This window comes from Oncorhynchus mykiss, chromosome 13 (genome assembly GCF_057628025.1).
Source record: "Oncorhynchus mykiss isolate SJ-2025 chromosome 13, ASM5762802v1, whole genome shotgun sequence".
Classification (NCBI taxonomy): domain Eukaryota; kingdom Metazoa; phylum Chordata; class Actinopteri; order Salmoniformes; family Salmonidae; genus Oncorhynchus; species Oncorhynchus mykiss.
Genome location: NC_143034.1, coordinates 78884487 through 78901071, shown reverse-complemented (window position 1 = coordinate 78901071; position 16585 = coordinate 78884487). Strand labels below are relative to the sequence as shown.

Genomic DNA, 16585 nt, shown 5'->3' with positions numbered 1-16585 from the left:
TGATCCTACCGGTTAAACACCTGATCCTACAGGTTAAACACCTGATCCTACAGGTTAAACACCTGATCCTACCGGTTAAACACCTGATCCTACAGGTTAACACCTGATCCTACCGGTTAAACACCTGATCCTACCGGTTAAACACCTGATCCTACAGGTTAACACCTGATCCTACCGGTTAAACACCTGATCCTACCGGTTAAACACCTGATCCTACCGGTTAAACACCTGATCCTACCGGTTAAACACCTGATCCTACCGGTTGATCCTACCGGTTAAACACCTGATCCCACCGGTTAAACACCTGATCCTACCGGTTAAACACCTGATCCTACCGGTTAAACACCTGATCCTACCGGTTAAACACCTGATCCTACAGGTTAACACCTGATCCTACCGGTTAAACACCTGATCCTACCGGTTAAACACCTGATCCTACAGGTTAAACACCTGATCCTACAGGTTAAACACCTGATCCTACCGGTTAACACCTGATCCTACCGGTTAACACCTGATCCTACCGGTTAAACACCTGATCCTACCGGTTAAACACCTGATCCTACCGGTTAAACACCTGATCCTACAGGTTAAACACCTGATCCTACCGGTTAACACCTGATCCTACCGGTTAAACACTTGATCCCAACTGTCTTACCGTCAGCTGCGATGATAATTGTTGTGTTGTCATGGAGATCTGCCACTTCATCCTCTGTCCATCCAAACTCTGCATCAGCGTCTGAGAAACAAGAGATGAATGGATGAGGAAGAGGAGAGATCAGCAGCGAGACCATGGTTTAACATCACGTGTGTTTCTCTATGTGTGTGTGTGTGTGTGTGTGTGTGTGTGTGTGTGTGTGTGTGTGTTAATGTAGCCTGCCCACCTGTGCAGAGATCGTGTCTGAGCCAGTCCAGTAGACGTACTCGCACCTCCCCACCTGTTAAAGAGACAACACTATAATGATATATATATGAAACAGTTCAGGGAGAGAGAGAGCTAGCCTGGTACTACATATTGTAATGAAACAGCCAGGGAGAGAGAGAGAGAGAGAGAGAGAGAGAGCTAGCCTGGTACTACATATTGTAATGAAACAGTCAGGGAGAGAGAGAGAGAGAGAGAGAGAGAGAGAGAGAGAGAGAGAGAGAGAGAGAGAGAGAGAGAGAGAGAGAGAGAGAGAGATAGAGAGAGAGCTAGCCTGGTACTACATATTGTAATGAAACAGTCAGGGAGAGAGAGAGAGAGAGAGAGAGAGAGAGAGAGAGAGAGAGATAGAGAGAGAGCTAGCCTGGTACTACATATTGTAATGAAACAGTCAGGGAGAGAGAGAACTAGCCTGGTACTATATATTGTAATGAAACAGTCAGGGAGAGAGAGAGAGAGAGAGAGAGAGAGAGAGAGCTAGCCTGGTACTACATATTGTAATGAAACAGTCAGAGAGAGAGAGAGAGAGAGAGAGAGAGAGCTAGCCTGGTACTACATATTGTAATGAAACAGCCAGGGAGAGAGAGAGAGAGAGAGAGAACTAGCCTGGTACTATATATTGTAATGAAACAGTCAGGGAGAGAGAGAACTAGCCTGGTACTACATATTGTAATGAAACAGTCAGAGAGAGAGAGAGAGAGAGAGAGAGAGAGCTAGCCTGGTACTACATATTGTAATGAAACAGCCAGGGAGAGAGAGAGAGAGAGAGAGAGCTAGCCTGGTACTACATATTGTAATGAAACAGCCAGGGAGAGAGAGAGAGAGAGAGAGAGCTAGCCTGGTACTACATATTGTAATGAAACAGCCAGGGAGAGAGAGAGAGAGAGAGAGAGCTAGCCTGGTACTACATATTGTAATGAAACAGCCAGGGAGAGAGAGAGAGAGAGAGAGAGAGAGAGAGCTAGCCTGGTACTATATATTGTAATGAAACAGTCAGGGAGAGAGAGAGAGAGAGCTCAATTTCATTATAATACTAAACAGGGCGTGTCCGTGGCACAGGCACGACAACTGTGATTGGACAATAGAACTAACAGGGCGAGAGAGAGAGAGAGCTAGCCTGGTACTACATATTGTAATGAAACAGTCAGGGAGAGAGAGAGCTAGCCTGGTACTACATATTGTAATGAAACAGCCAGGGAGAGAGAGAGAACTAGCCTGGTACTACATATTGTAATGAAACAGTCAGGGAGAGATAGAGAACTAGCCTGGTACTATATATTGTAATGAAACAGTCAGGGAGAGAGAGAACTAGCCTGGTACTACATATTGTAATGAAACAGCCAGGGAGAGAGAGAGCTAGCCTGGTACTACATATTGTAATGAAACAGCCAGGGAGAGAGAGAGAACTAGCCTGGTACTATATATTGTAATGAAACAGTCAGGGAGAGAGAGAACTAGCCTGGTACTACATATTGTAATGAAACAGCCAGGGAGAGAGAGAGCTAGCCTGGTACTACATATTGTAATGAAACAGCCAGGGAGAGAGAGAGCTAGCCTGGTACTACATATTGTAATGAAACAGCCAGGGAGAGAGAGAGAACTAGCCTGGTACTACATATTGTAATGAAACAGCCAGGGAGAGAGAGAGCTAGCCTGGTACTACATATTGTAATGAAACAGCCAAGGAGAGAGAGAGAACTAGCCTGGTACTACATATTGTAATGAAACAGCCAGGGAGAGAGAGAGAGAGAGAGAGAGAGAGAGCTAGCCTGGTACTACATATTGTAATGAAACAGCCAGGGAGAGAGAGAGAGAGAGAGAGAGCTAGCCTGGTACTACATATTGTAATGAAACAGTCAGGGAGAGAGAGAGCTAGCCTGGTACTACATATTGTAATGAAACAGCCAGGGAGAGAGAGAGAACTAGCCTGGTACTACATATTGTAATGAAACAGCCAGGGAGAGAGAGAGCTAGCCTGGTACTACATATTGTAATGAAACAGCCAGGGAGGGAGAGAGAGAGAGAGAGAGAGAGAGAGCTAGCCTGGTACTACATATTGTAATGAAACAGTCAGGGAGAGAGAGAGAGAGAGAGAGAGAGAGAGAGAGAGAGAGAGATAGAGAGAGAGCTAGCCTGGTACTATATATTGTAATGAAACAGTCAGGGAGAGAGAGAACTAGCCTGGTACTATATATTGTAATGAAACAGTCAGGGAGAGAGAGAACTAGCCTGGTACTACATATTGTAATGAAACAGCCAGGGAGAGAGAGAGCTAGCCTGGTACTATATATTGTAATGAAACAGTCAGGGAGAGAGAGAACTAGCCTGGTACTACATATTGTAATGAAACAGTCAGAGAGAGAGAGAGAGAGAGAGAGAGAGAGCTAGCCTGGTACTACATATTGTAATGAAACAGCCAGGGAGAGAGAGAGAGAGAGAGAGAGCTAGCCTGGTACTACATATTGTAATGAAACAGCCAGGGAGAGAGAGAGAGAGAGAGAGAACTAGCCTGGTACTATATATTGTAATGAAACAGTCAGGGAGAGAGAGAACTAGCCTGGTACTACATATTGTAATGAAACAGTCAGAGAGAGAGAGAGAGAGAGAGAGAGAGAGCTAGCCTGGTACTACATATTGTAATGAAACAGCCAGGGAGAGAGAGAGAGAGAGAGAGAGCTAGCCTGGTACTACATATTGTAATGAAACAGCCAGGGAGAGAGAGAGCTAGCCTGGTACTACATATTGTAATGAAACAGTCAGAGAGAGAGAGAGAGAGAGAGAGAGAGAGAGAGAGAGAGAGAACTAGCCTGGTACTACATATTGTAATGAAACAGCCAGGGAGAGAGAGAGAGAGAGAGAGAGCTAGCCTGGTACTACATATTGTAATGAAACAGCCAGGGAGAGAGAGAGAGAGAGAGAGAGAGAGAGAGAGCTAGCCTGGTACTATATATTGTAATGAAACAGTCAGGGAGAGAGAGAGAGAGAGCTCAATTTCATTATAATACTAAACAGGGCGTGTCCGTGGCACAGGCACGACAACTGTGATTGGACAATAGAACTAACAGGGCGGAGCTTTCTTAGCATCTGTAATAACAAGTGATGAACTGGAAATCAATCAACCCACAGTGATGACAGACTGTGTAACTGTTTAATTACAGATGCTAAGAAAGCTCCGCCCTGTTAGTTCTATTGTCCAATCACAGTTGTCGTGCCTGTGCCACGGACACAAGTGATTGATAATGTCCAGGAGGACTAGCTAGCCCGAAATTTGAATATAAAGCAAATTTGATGACCTTTAACTGACGTTCTCCTAACACCAATAAAAGGGCTATAAATAGATAACGTTAGAGGTTGGTTTACCCTGTCAGAAAGGTCAGGGAAGGCAAGGATACCTAGTCAGTTGTACAACAGAATGCCTTCAACTGAAATGTGTCTTCCTCATTTAACCCAACCCCTCTGAATCAGAGAGGTGTGTCTTCCTCATATAACCCCACCCCTCTGAATCAGAGAGGTGTGTCTTCCTCATTTAACCCAACCCCTCTGAATCAGAGAGGTGTGTCTTCCTCATTTAACCTAACCCCTCTGAATCAGAGAGGTGTGTCTTCCTCATTTAACCCCACCCCTCTGAATCAGAGAGGTGTGTCTTCCTCATTTAACCCAACCCCTCTGAATCAGAGAGGTGTGTCTTCCTCATTTAACCTAACCCCTCTGAATCAGAGAGGTGTGTCTTCCTCATTTAACCCAACCCTTCTGAATCAGAGAGGTGTGTCTTCCTCATTTAACCCCACCCCTCTGAATCAGAGAGGTGTGTCTTCCTCATTTAACCCAACCCCTCTGAATCAGAGAGGTGTGTCTTCCTCATTTAACCCAACCCCTCTGAATCAGAGAGGTGTGTCTTCCTCATTTAACCCAACCCTTCTGAATCAGAGAGGTGTGTCTTCCTCATTTAACCCAACCCCTCTGAATCAGAGAGGTGTGTCTTCCTCATTTAACCCAACCCCTCTGAATCAGAGAGGTGTGTCTTCCTCATTTAACCCAACCCCTCTGAATCAGAGAGGTGTGTCTTCCTCATTTAACCCCACCCCTCTGAATCAGAGAGGTGTGTCTTCCTCATTTAACCCCACCCCTCTGAATCAGAGAGGTGTGTCTTCCTCATTTAACCCAACCCCTCTGAATCAGAGAGGTGTGTCTTCCTCATTTAACCCAACCCCTCTGAATCAGAGAGGTGTGTCTTCCTCATTTAACCCAACCCTTCTGAATCAGAGAGGTGTGTCTTCCTCATTTAACCCAACCCCTCTGAATCAGAGAGGTGTGTCTTCCTCATTTAACCCAACCCCTCTGAATCAGAGAGGTGTGTCTTCCTCATTTAACCCAACCCCTCTGAATCAGAGAGGTGTGTCTTCCTCATTTAACCCCACCCCTCTGAATCAGAGAGGTGTGTCTTCCTCATTTAACCCCACCCCTCTGAATCAGAGAGGTGTGTCTTCCTCATTTAACCCCACCCCTCTGAATCAGAGAGGTGTGTCTTCCTCATTGAACCCAACTCCTCTGAATCAGAGAGGTGTGTCTTCCTCATTTAACCCCACCCCTCTGAATCAGAGAGGTGCGGGGGGGGGAGGGGGGGCTGCCTGCGGTCTTAATCGACATCCTCGACATCCACGTTGTTGGCGCCCAGGGAATAGTGGGGTTACATGACTTTGTATTTGTTATTGAACTAAATCAAAAGTGGTGAGGCGCTGGCCGACCTGATTGAAAATGCCAGCTGGTCACACGTTTGCCGGCAACCCTGTGTGTGCAAAAAAACGTTGTTTAAGTAACGTTCTCTCGCTACACATTGTCTAACGGCTCACCTGCAGGTTCCATCAGGTGTCTGTTCAACGTCACGTTCTTCTGGCACATGCTCAGTAGGTCCTCCCCAACGTCTGCAACACAACGTTACACAGATATTGGGATTTTGACACGGCGTTTATGTAACTTTGAACTTAGAAACATTACAGAGACGTTGGGCGTTCAACATTCTAAAACACAACATTGGAAATAGAACAAACACGACCAATAAGAGACCTTCATTTAGGAACAGCTTGCTACCAGCTCATCAATTCTTACAATGATTCTGACCTTGGATCGGTGAAGCATGGTGACTACCATGTAGAATGGTTTCTGTATCAGAGATGATTCTGACCTTGGATCAGTGAAGCATGGTGACCATGGAGAATGGATTCTGTATCAGAGATGATTCTGACCTTGGATCAGTGAAGCATGGTGACTACCATGTAGAATGGTTTCTGTATCAGAGATGATAGGCAGTAGCACTATTACTCACCCTGACTTGAGAAGTAAATTGAATTTTCATTCTCTGACCTTAGAAGTAATGGAATTTTCATTCCCTGAATACATTCAGAAGAACAGTCTATTTAATATGATGCTTCCTGGTCTACGCAGACAAGCAGACAGACAGGCAGACAGACAAGCAGACAGAAAGGCAGGCAGACAGACAGACAGGCAGGCAGACAGACAGACAGACAGACAGGCAGGCAGGCAGGCAGATAGACAGGCAGAGTAGCTTGGAATTATCCTGCCCTTAGAAATGTTCTTTCCCTCTCCAGAAGAGCACTTTAATACAAGTGCAATAATTATCATTTAAGTATAACTTTTAAGTACCTTACTGTGATGGGTTTCAATGACAACAAAAAAACCAGACAAAAATTGCTTCTTAGAAAACTGCAATTTCTCAAGCAATAATTTTGCTACGACTGTCTGAGTGGTCTGAGTTGGGAGGGGAGAACTAGCTGTTATTGGGAGAGAGGTGTTGAACACTAGGACTGTCTGAGTGGTCTGAGTTGGGAGGGGAGAACTAGCTGTTATTGGGAGAGAGGTGTTGAACACTAGGACTGTCTGAGGGGTCTGAGTTGGGACGGGAGAACTAGATGTTATTGGGAGAGAGGTGTTGAACACTAGGACTGTCTGAGGGGTCTGAGTTGGGAGGGGAGAACTAGCTGTTATTGGGAGAGAGGTGTTGAACACTAGGACTGTCTGAGTGGTCTGAGTTGGGAGGGGAGAACTAGCTGTTATTGGGAGAGAGGTGTTGAACACTAGGACTGTCTGAGTGGTCTGAGTTGGGAGGGGAGAACTAGCTGTTATTGGGAGAGAGGTGTTGAACACTAGGACTGTCTGAGTGGTCTGAGTTGGGAGGGGAGAACTAGATGTTATTGGGAGAGAGGTGTTGAACACTAGGACTGTCTGAGTGGTCTGAGTTGGGAGGGGAGAACTAGATGTTATTGGGAGAGAGGTGTTGAACACTAGGACTGTCTGAGTGGTCTGAGTTGGGAGGGGAGAACTAGCTGTTATTGGGAGAGAGGTGTTGAACACTAGGACTGTCTGAGTGGTCTGAGTTGGGAGGGGAGAACTAGCTGTTATTGGGAGAGAGGTGTTGAACACTAGGACTGTCTGAGGGGTCTGAGTTGGGAAGGGAGAACTAGATGTTATTGGGAGAGAGGTGTTGAACACTAGGACTGTCTGAGGGGTCTGAGTTGGGAGGGGAGAACTAGCTGTTATTGGGAGAGAGGTGTTGAACACTAGGACTGTCAGAGTGGTCTGAGTTGGGAAGGGAGAACTAGATGTTATTGGGAGAGAGGTGTTGAACACTAGGACTGTCTGAGTGGTCTGAGTTGGGAGGGGAGAACTAGCTGTTATTGGGAGAGAGGTGTTGAACACTAGGACTGTCTGAGTGGTCTGAGTTGGGAGGGGAGAACTAGCTGTTATTGGGAGAGAGGTGTTGAACACTAGGACTGTCTGAGTGGTCTGAGTTGGGAGGGGAGAACTAGCTGTTATTGGGAGAGAGGTGTTGAACACTAGGACTGTCTGAGTGGTCTGAGTTGGGAGGGGAGAACTAGATGTTATTGGGAGAGAGGTGTTGAACACTAGGACTGTCTGAGTGGTCTGAGTTGGGAGGGGAGAACTAGATGTTATTGGGAGAGAGGTGTTGAACACTAGGACTGTCTGAGTGGTCTGAGTTGGGAGGGGAGAACTAGCTGTTATTGGGAGAGAGGTGTTGAACACTAGGACTGTCTGAGGGGTCTGAGTTGGGAAGGGAGAACTAGCTGTTATTGGGAGAGAGGTGTTGAACACTAGGACTGTCAGAGGGGTCTGAGTTGGGAGGGGAGAACTAGATGTTATTGGGAGAGAGGTGTTGAACACTAGGACTGTCTGAGGGGTCTGAGTTGGGAAGGGAGAACTAGCTGTTATTGGGAGAGAGGTGTTGAACACTAGGACTGTCTGAGGGGTCTGAGTTGAGAAGGGAGAACTAGATGTTATTGGGAGAGAGGTGTTGAACACTAGGACTGTCTGAGGGGTCTGAGTTGAGAAGGGAGAACTAGATGTTATTGGGAGAGAGGTGTTGAACACTAGGACTGTCTGAGGGGTCTGAGTTGAGAAGGGAGAACTAGATGTTATTGGGAGAGAGGTGTTGAACACTAGGACTGTCTGAGGGGTCTGAGTTGAGAAGGGAAAACTAGATGTTATTGGGAGAGAGGTGTTGAACACTAGGACTGTCTGAGGGGTCTGAGTTGAGAAGGGAGAACTAGATGTTATTGGGAGAGAGGTGTTGAACACTAGGACTGTCTGAGGGGTCTGAGTTGGGAGGGGAGAACTAGCTGTTATTGGGAGAGAGGTGTTGAACACTAGGACTGTCTGAGGGGTCTGAGTTGGTAGGGGAGAACTAGATGTTATTGGGAGAGAGGTGTTGAACACTAGGACTGTCTGAGTGGTCTGAGTTGGGAGGGGAGAACTAGCTGTTATTGGGAGAGAGGTGTTGAACACTAGGACTGTCTGAGTGGTCTGAGTTGGGAGGGGAGAACTAGCTGTTATTGGGAGAGAGGTGTTGAACACTAGGACTGTCAGAGGGGTCTGAGTTGGGAGGGGAGAACTAGATGTTATTGGGAGAGAGGTGTTGAACACTAGGACTGTCTGAGGGGTCTGAGTTGGTAGGGGAGAACTAGATGTTATTGGGAGAGAGGTGTTGAACACTAGGACTGTCTGAGTGGTCTGAGTTGAGAAGGGAGAACTAGATGTTATTGGGAGAGAGGTGTTGAACACTAGGACTGTCTGAGGGGTCTGAGTTGAGAAGGGAGAACTAGATGTTATTGGGAGAGAGGTGTTGTTTTTCGCGACGCGGATCCTGTGTTCTGCCTTACAAACAGGACAACGGAGTGGATCCTATGCAGCGACCCAAAAAAACGACTCCGAAAGAGAGGGAAACGAGGCGGTCTTCTGGTCAGACTCCGGAGACGGGCACAGCGCGCACCACTCCCTAGCATTCTTCTTGCCAATGTCCAGTCTCTTGACAACAAGGTTGATGAAATCCGAGCAAGGGTAGCATTCCAGAGGGACATCAGAGACTGTAACGTTCTTTGCTTCACGGAAACGTGGCTTACTGGAGAGACGCAATCCGAAGCGGTGCAGCCAACAGGTTTCTCCACGCATCGCGCAGACAGGAAAAAACATCTTTCTGGTAAAAAGAGGGGCGGGGGCGTATGCCTTATGACTAACGTGACATGGTGCGATGAAAGAAACATACAGGAACTCAAATCCTTCTGTTCACCTGATTTAGAATTCCTCACAATCAAATGTAGACCGCATTATCTACCAAGAGAATTCTCTTCGATTATAATCACAGCCGTATATATCCCCCCCCAAGCAGACACATCGATGGCTCTGAACGAACTTTATTTAACTCTCTGCAAACTGGAAATAATTTATCCGGAGGCTGCATTCATTGTAGCTGGGGATTTTAACAAGGCTAATCTGAAAACAAGACTCCCCAAATTTTATCAGCATATCGATTGCGCAACCAGGGGAGGAAAGACCTTGGACCATTGTTACTCTAACTTCCGCGACGCATATAAGGCCCTGCCCCGCCCCCCTTTCGGAAAAGCTGACCACGACTCCATTTTGTTGATCCCTGCCTACAGACAGAAACTAAAACAAGAGGCTCCCACGCTGAGGTCTGTCCAACGCTGGTCCGACCAAGCTGACTCCACACTCCAAGACTGCTTCCAACACGTGGACTGGGAGATGTTTCGTATTGCGTCAGATAACAACATTGACGAATACGCTGATTCGGTGTGCGAGTTCATTAGAACGTGCGTTGAAGATGTCGTTCCCATAGCAACGATTAAAACATTCCCTAACCAGAAACCGTGGATTGATGGCAGCATTCGTGTGAAACTGAAAGCGCGAACCACTGCTTTTAATCAGGGCAAGGTGTCTGGTAACATGACCGAATACAAACAGTGCAGCTATTCCCTCCGCAAGGCTATCAAACAAGCTAAGCGCCAGTACAGAGACAAAGTAGAATCTCAATTCAACGGCTCAGACACAAGAGGCATGTGGCAGGGTCTACAGTCAATCACGGACTACAGGAAGAAACCCAGCCCAGTCACGGACCAGGATGTCTTGCTCCCAGGCAGACTAAATAACTTTTTTGCCCGCTTTGAGGACAATACAGTGCCACTGACACGGCCTGCAACGAAAACATGCGGTCTCTCCTTCACTGCAGCAGAGGTGAGTAAGACATTTAAACGTGTTAACCCTCGCAAGGCTGCAGGCCCAGATGGCATCCCCAGCCGCGCCCTCAGAGCATGCGCAGACCAGCTGGCCGGTGTGTTTACGGACATATTCAATCAATCCCTATACCAGTCTGCTGTTCCCACATGCTTCAAGAGGGCCACCATTGTTCCTGTTCCCAAGAAAGCTAAGGTAACTGAGCTAAATGACTACCGCCCCGTAGCACTCACATCCGTCATCATGAAGTGCTTTGAGAGACTAGTCAAGGACCATATCACCTCCACCCTACCTGACACCCTAGACCCACTCCAATTTGCTTACCGCCCAAATAGGTCCACAGACGATGCAATCTCAACCACACTGCACACTGCCCTAACCCATCTGGACAAGAGGAATACCTATGTGAGAATGCTGTTCATCGACTACAGCTCGGCATTCAACACCATAGTACCCTCCAAGCTCGTCATCAAGCTCGAGACCCTGGGTCTCGACCCCGCCCTGTGCAACTGGGTACTGGACTTCCTGACGGGCCGCCCCCAGGTGGTGAGGGTAGGCAACAACATCTCCTCCCCGCTGATCCTCAACACGGGGGCCCCACAAGGTTGCGTTCTGAGCCCTCTCCTGTACTCCCTGTTCACCCACGACTGCGTGGCCACGCACGCCTCCAACTCAATCATCAAGTTTGCGGACGACACAACAGTGGTAGGCTTGATTACCAACAACGATGAGACGGCCTACAGGGAGGAGGTGAGGGCCCTCGGAGTGTGGTGTCAGGAAAACAACCTCACACTCAACGTCAACAAAACTAAGGAGATGATTGTGGACTTCAGGAAACAGCAGAGGGAACACCCCCCTATCCACATCGATGGAACAGTAGTGGAGAGGGTAGCAAGTTTTAAGTTCCTCGGCATACACATCACAGACAAACTGAATTGGTCCACTCACACAGACAGCATCGTGAAGAAGGCGCAGCAGCGCCTCTTCAACCTCAGGAGGCTGAAGAAATTCGGCTTGTCACCAAAAGCACTCACAAACTTCTACAGATGCACAATCGAGAGCATCCTGGCGGGCTGTATCACCGCCTGGTATGGCAACTGCACCGCCCTCAACCGTAAGGCTCTCCAGAGGGTAGTGAGGTCTGCACAACGCATCACCGGGGGCAAACTACCTGCCCTCCAGGACACCTACACCACCCGATGTCACAGGAAGGCCATAAAGATCATCAAGGACATCAACCACCCGAGCCACTGCCTGTTCACCCCGCTATCATCCAGAAGGCGAGGTCAGTACAGGTGCATCAAAGCTGGGACCGAGAGACTGAAAAACAGCTTCTATCTCAAGGCCATCAGACTGTTAAACAGCCACCACTAACATTGAGTGGCTGCTGCCAACACACTGACACTGACTCAACTCCAGCCACTTTAATAATGGGAATTGATGGGAAATGATGTAAATATATCACTAGCCACTTTAAACAATGCTACCTTATATAAATGTTACTTACCCTACATTATTCATCTCATACGCATACGTATATACTGTACTCTATATCATCGACGGTATCCTTATGTAATACATGTATCACTAGCCACTTTATACTATACTATGCCACTTTGTTTACATACTCATCTCATTGTACATACTGTACTCGATACCATCTACTGTATCTTGCCTATGCTGCTCTGTACCATCACTCATTCATATATCCTTATGTACATATTCTTTATCCCCTTACACTGTGTACAAGACAGTAGTTTTGGAATTGTTAGTTAGATTACTTGTTATTACTGCATTGTCGGAACTAGAAGCACAAGCATTTCGCTACACTCGCATTAACATCTGCTAACCATGTGTATGTGACAAATAAAATTTGATTTGATTTGATTTGATTTGATTTGAACACTAGGACTGTCTGAGGGGTCTGAGTTGAGAAGGGAAAACTAGATGTTATTGGGAGAGACGTTTGGAACACTTTTTCCATATTGGTCTAGTAACTAATAGGTGATGACACCAGGCAGGCCAAAACTCCACCCCACCAAAACAGGCTGAGATTTCATGCGGTCTTTTCAAACAGCTCTTATACTAAAAGGACATGATTATGATTTTCCCCAATTACACAGTATTATTCCAACCTCATAGTGTGGTAATATACAGCGTCATCAGAAAGTATTCAGACCCCTGGACCTTTTACACATTTTGTTACGTTACAGCTTTATTATAAAATGTATTAAATCATCATTCAATCTCCACACAGTACCCCATAATGACATCACAATACCCCATAATGACATCACAATACCCCATAATGACATCACAATACCCCATAATGACATCACAATACCCCATAATGACATCACAATACCCCATAATGACATCACAATACCCCATAATGACATCACAAAACCCCATAATGACATCACAATACCCCATAATGACATCACAATACCCCATAATGACATCACAATACCCCATAATGACATCACAATACCCCATAATGACATCACAATACCCCATAATGACATCACAATACCCCATAATGACATCACAATACCCCATAATGACATCACAATACCCCATAATGACATCACAAAACCCCATAATGACATCACAATACCCCATAATGACATCACAATACCCCATAATGACATCACAATACCCCATAATGACATCACAATACCCCATAATGACATCACAATACCCCATAATGACATCACAAAACCCCATAATGACATCACAATACCCCATAATGACATCACAATACCCCATAATGACATCACAATACCCCATAATGACATCACAATACCCCATAATGACATCACGATACCCCATAATGACAGCTTATTGATTTATTTTTGCTCATTTATAAAAAAACGAAATATCATATTTACCTAAGTATTCAGACCTTTTACTCAGTAACTTGTTGAAGCACCTTTGACAGCGATTACAGCCTCAAGTCTTCTTGGGTATGATGCTACAAGCTTGGCACACCTGTATTTGGGGAGTTTTCCCCATTCTTCTCTGCAGATCCTCTCAAGCTCTGTCAGGTTGGATGGGGAGCGTCGCTGCACAGCTATTGTCAGGTCTCTCCAGAGATGTTCGATCGGGTTCAAGTCCGGGCTCTGGCTGGGCCACAAAGACATTCAGAGACTTGTCCCGAAGCCACTCCTGCATTGTCTTGGCTTTGTGCTTAGGGTCGTTGTCCTGTTGGAAGATGAACCTTCGTCCCAGTATGAGGTCCAGCGCTCTGGAGCAGGTTTTCATCAAGGAACTTTCAGTACTTTGCTCCGTTCATCTTTGTCTCAATCCTAACGAGTCTACCAGTTGCTGCTGCTGAAAAAGATCCCCACAGAATGATGCTGCCACCACCATGCTTCACTGTAGGGATGGTGACAGGTTTCCTCCAGAGTTGACGCTTGGCATTCAGGCCAAAGAGTTAAATCTTGGTTTCATCAGACCAGATCAAATCTCCACAGAGGATTTCTGGAGCTCTGTCAGAGTGACCCTCGGTTTCTAGGTCACCTCCCTGGACCAAGGCCCTTCTCCCCTGATTGCTCAGTTTGGCAGGGTGGCCAGCTCTAGGAAGAGTCTTGGTGGTTCCAAACTTCTTCCATTTAAGAATGATGGAGGCCACTATGTTCTTGGGGACCTTTAATGCTGCAGAAATGTTTTGGTACCCTTCCCCAGATCTGTGCCTCGACACAATCCTGTCTTGGAGCTCCGCTGTCAATTCCTTCAACCTCATGACTTGGTATTTGCTCTGACATGCACTGTCAACTGTGGGAACTTAAATAGACTGGTGTGAGCCTTTCCAAATCATGTCCAATCAAACTAATTTACCACAGGTGAACTCCAATCAAGTTGTAGAAACATCGCAAGGATGATCAACGAAAACAGGATGCACTTGAACTCAATTTCGAGTCTCAAAGCAAAGGGTCTGAATACTTATGTAAATAAGGTATATCTGTCTTTTTTTATTTTATAAATGAGCAAACATTTCTAAAAACCTGTTTTCGCTTTGTCATCAGGAGGTATTGTATGTAGACTGCTGAGGATAAAAATAAAAAATGTAAATCCATTTTAGAAAAAGGCTGTAAAACATGGGAAAAGTCGATGGGGTATATGAATACTTTCCAAAGGCACCGTGTATAAAACCCAGGAAAAGCACATTGTGGACTGCACTGGGCCTTTACAGAAGAAACACAGACCTGCACTCAGTTCATTAAGCTGAAAAGAACTGACGTGATATTGGCTAGAGCAGTGTGCTTTTTCCCTTTCAACACATGACTCTCGCGCACCTGCAACAACCCCGAATCACATGGGAGAGTGATTTTCCTCACACTGAATGTCTTGATTGCACTATATAATAGTGACAGAGGTAGAATAGAGGGGTTTGAAACTGCCAAGGTGGTGGAGACCAGTGCTGCCTCCTCTCAACTCAGTGAAATCATTATCCTGGTCACCATTATCTACAGATGTGGGTTTAGAGGCATGTTAAATCACTATCCTGGTCACCATTATCTACTGATGTGGGTTTAGAGGCATGTTAAATCACTATCCTGGTCACCATTATCTACTGATGTGGGTTTAGAGGCATGTTAAATCACTATCCTGGTCACCATTATCTACTGATGTGGGTTTAGAGGCATGTTAAATCACTATCCCTGGTCACCATTATCTACTGATGTGGGTTTAGAGGCATGTTAAATCACTATCCTGGTCACCATTATCTACTGATGTGGGTTTAGAGGCATGTTAAATCACTATCCTGGTCACCATTATCTACTGATGTGGGTTTAGAGGCATGTTAAATCACTATCCTGGTCACCATTATCTACTGATGTGGGTTTAGAGGCATGTTAAATCACTACCCTGGTCACCATTATCTACTGATGTGGGTTTAGAGGCATGTGAAATCATTATCCTGGTCACCATTATCTACAGATGTGGGTTTAGAGGCATGTTAAATCACTATCCCTGGTAACCATTATCTACAGATGTGGGTTTAGAGGCATGTTAAATCACTATCCCTGGTCACCATTATCTACAGATGTGGGTTTAGAGGCATGTTAAATCACTACCCTGGTCACCATTATCTACAGATGTGGGTTTAGAGGCATGTTAAATCACTACCCTGGTAACCATTATCTACAGATGTGGGTTTAGAGGCATGTTAAATCACTATCCCTGGTCACCATTATCTACAGATGTGGGTTTAGAGGCATGTTAAATCACTATCCTGGTCACCATTATCTACAGATGTGGGTTTAGAGGCATGTTAAATCACTATCCCTGGTCACCATTATCTACAGATGTGGGTTTAGAGGCATGTTAAATCACTACCCTGATCACCATTATCTACAGATGTGGGTTTAGAGGCATGTTAAATCACTACCCTGGTCACCATTATCTACAGATGTGGGTTTAGAGGCATGTTAAATCACTATCCCTGGTCACCATTATCTACAGATGTGGGTTTAGAGGCATGTTAAATCACTACCCTGGTCACCATTATCTACAGATGTGGGTTTAGAGGCATGTTAAATCACTATCCCTGGTCACCATTATCTACAGATGTGGGTTTAGAGGCATGTTAAATCACTATCCTGGTCACCATTATCTACAGATGTGGGTTTAGAGGCATGTTAAATCACTATCCCTGGTCACCATTATCTACTGATGTGGGTTTAGAGGCATGTTAAATCACTACCCTGGTCACCATTATCTACTGATGTGGGTTTAGAGGCATGTTAAATCACTATCCTGGTCACCATTATCTACAGATGTGGGTTTAGAGGCATGTTAAATCACTACCCTGGTCACCATTATCTACAGATGTGGGTTTAGAGGCATGTTAAATCACTATCCCTGGTAACCATTATCTACAGATGTGGGTTTAGAGGCATGTTAAATCACTATCCCTGGTCACCATTATCTACAGATGTGGGTTTAGAGGCATGTTAAATCACTACCCTGGTCACCATTATCTACAGATGTGGGTTTAGAGGCATGTTAAATCACTACCCTGGTAACCATTATCTACAGATGTGGGTTTAGAGGCATGTTAAATCACTATCCCTGGTCACCATTATCTACAGATGTGGG

General features: G+C 45.7%; 2 protein-coding genes across 4 annotated transcripts in view; both read right to left on the bottom strand.

The window, feature by feature from the left end:
- The window catches only part of mettl22 (methyltransferase 22, Kin17 lysine), a 45919-nt gene that overhangs the window by 9276 nt on the left and 20058 nt on the right, over positions 1–16585 (bottom strand). For all 3 annotated transcript variants that reach the window (XM_090197803.1, XM_090197804.1, XM_090197805.1), the window contains 3 exons: positions 5770–5841; positions 882–935; positions 656–736 (listed from right to left, as the gene is read on the bottom strand). In XM_090197803.1, coding sequence (XP_090053929.1) covers positions 656–736; positions 882–935; positions 5770–5841 — 207 coding nt within the window. The remainder of the gene's footprint in view (positions 1–655; positions 737–881; positions 936–5769; positions 5842–16585) is intronic.
- On the bottom strand, positions 5849–13775 carry LOC149979026 (uncharacterized). The gene is made up of 3 exons (XM_090194546.1): positions 13762–13775; positions 6163–8222; positions 5849–6101 (listed from the first exon to the last, which is right to left on the bottom strand). The coding sequence occupies exons 1-2, from the start codon at positions 13773–13775 to the stop codon at positions 6560–6562; spliced, it is 1677 nt and encodes a 558-aa protein (XP_090050672.1). The 3' UTR covers positions 5849–6101; positions 6163–6559.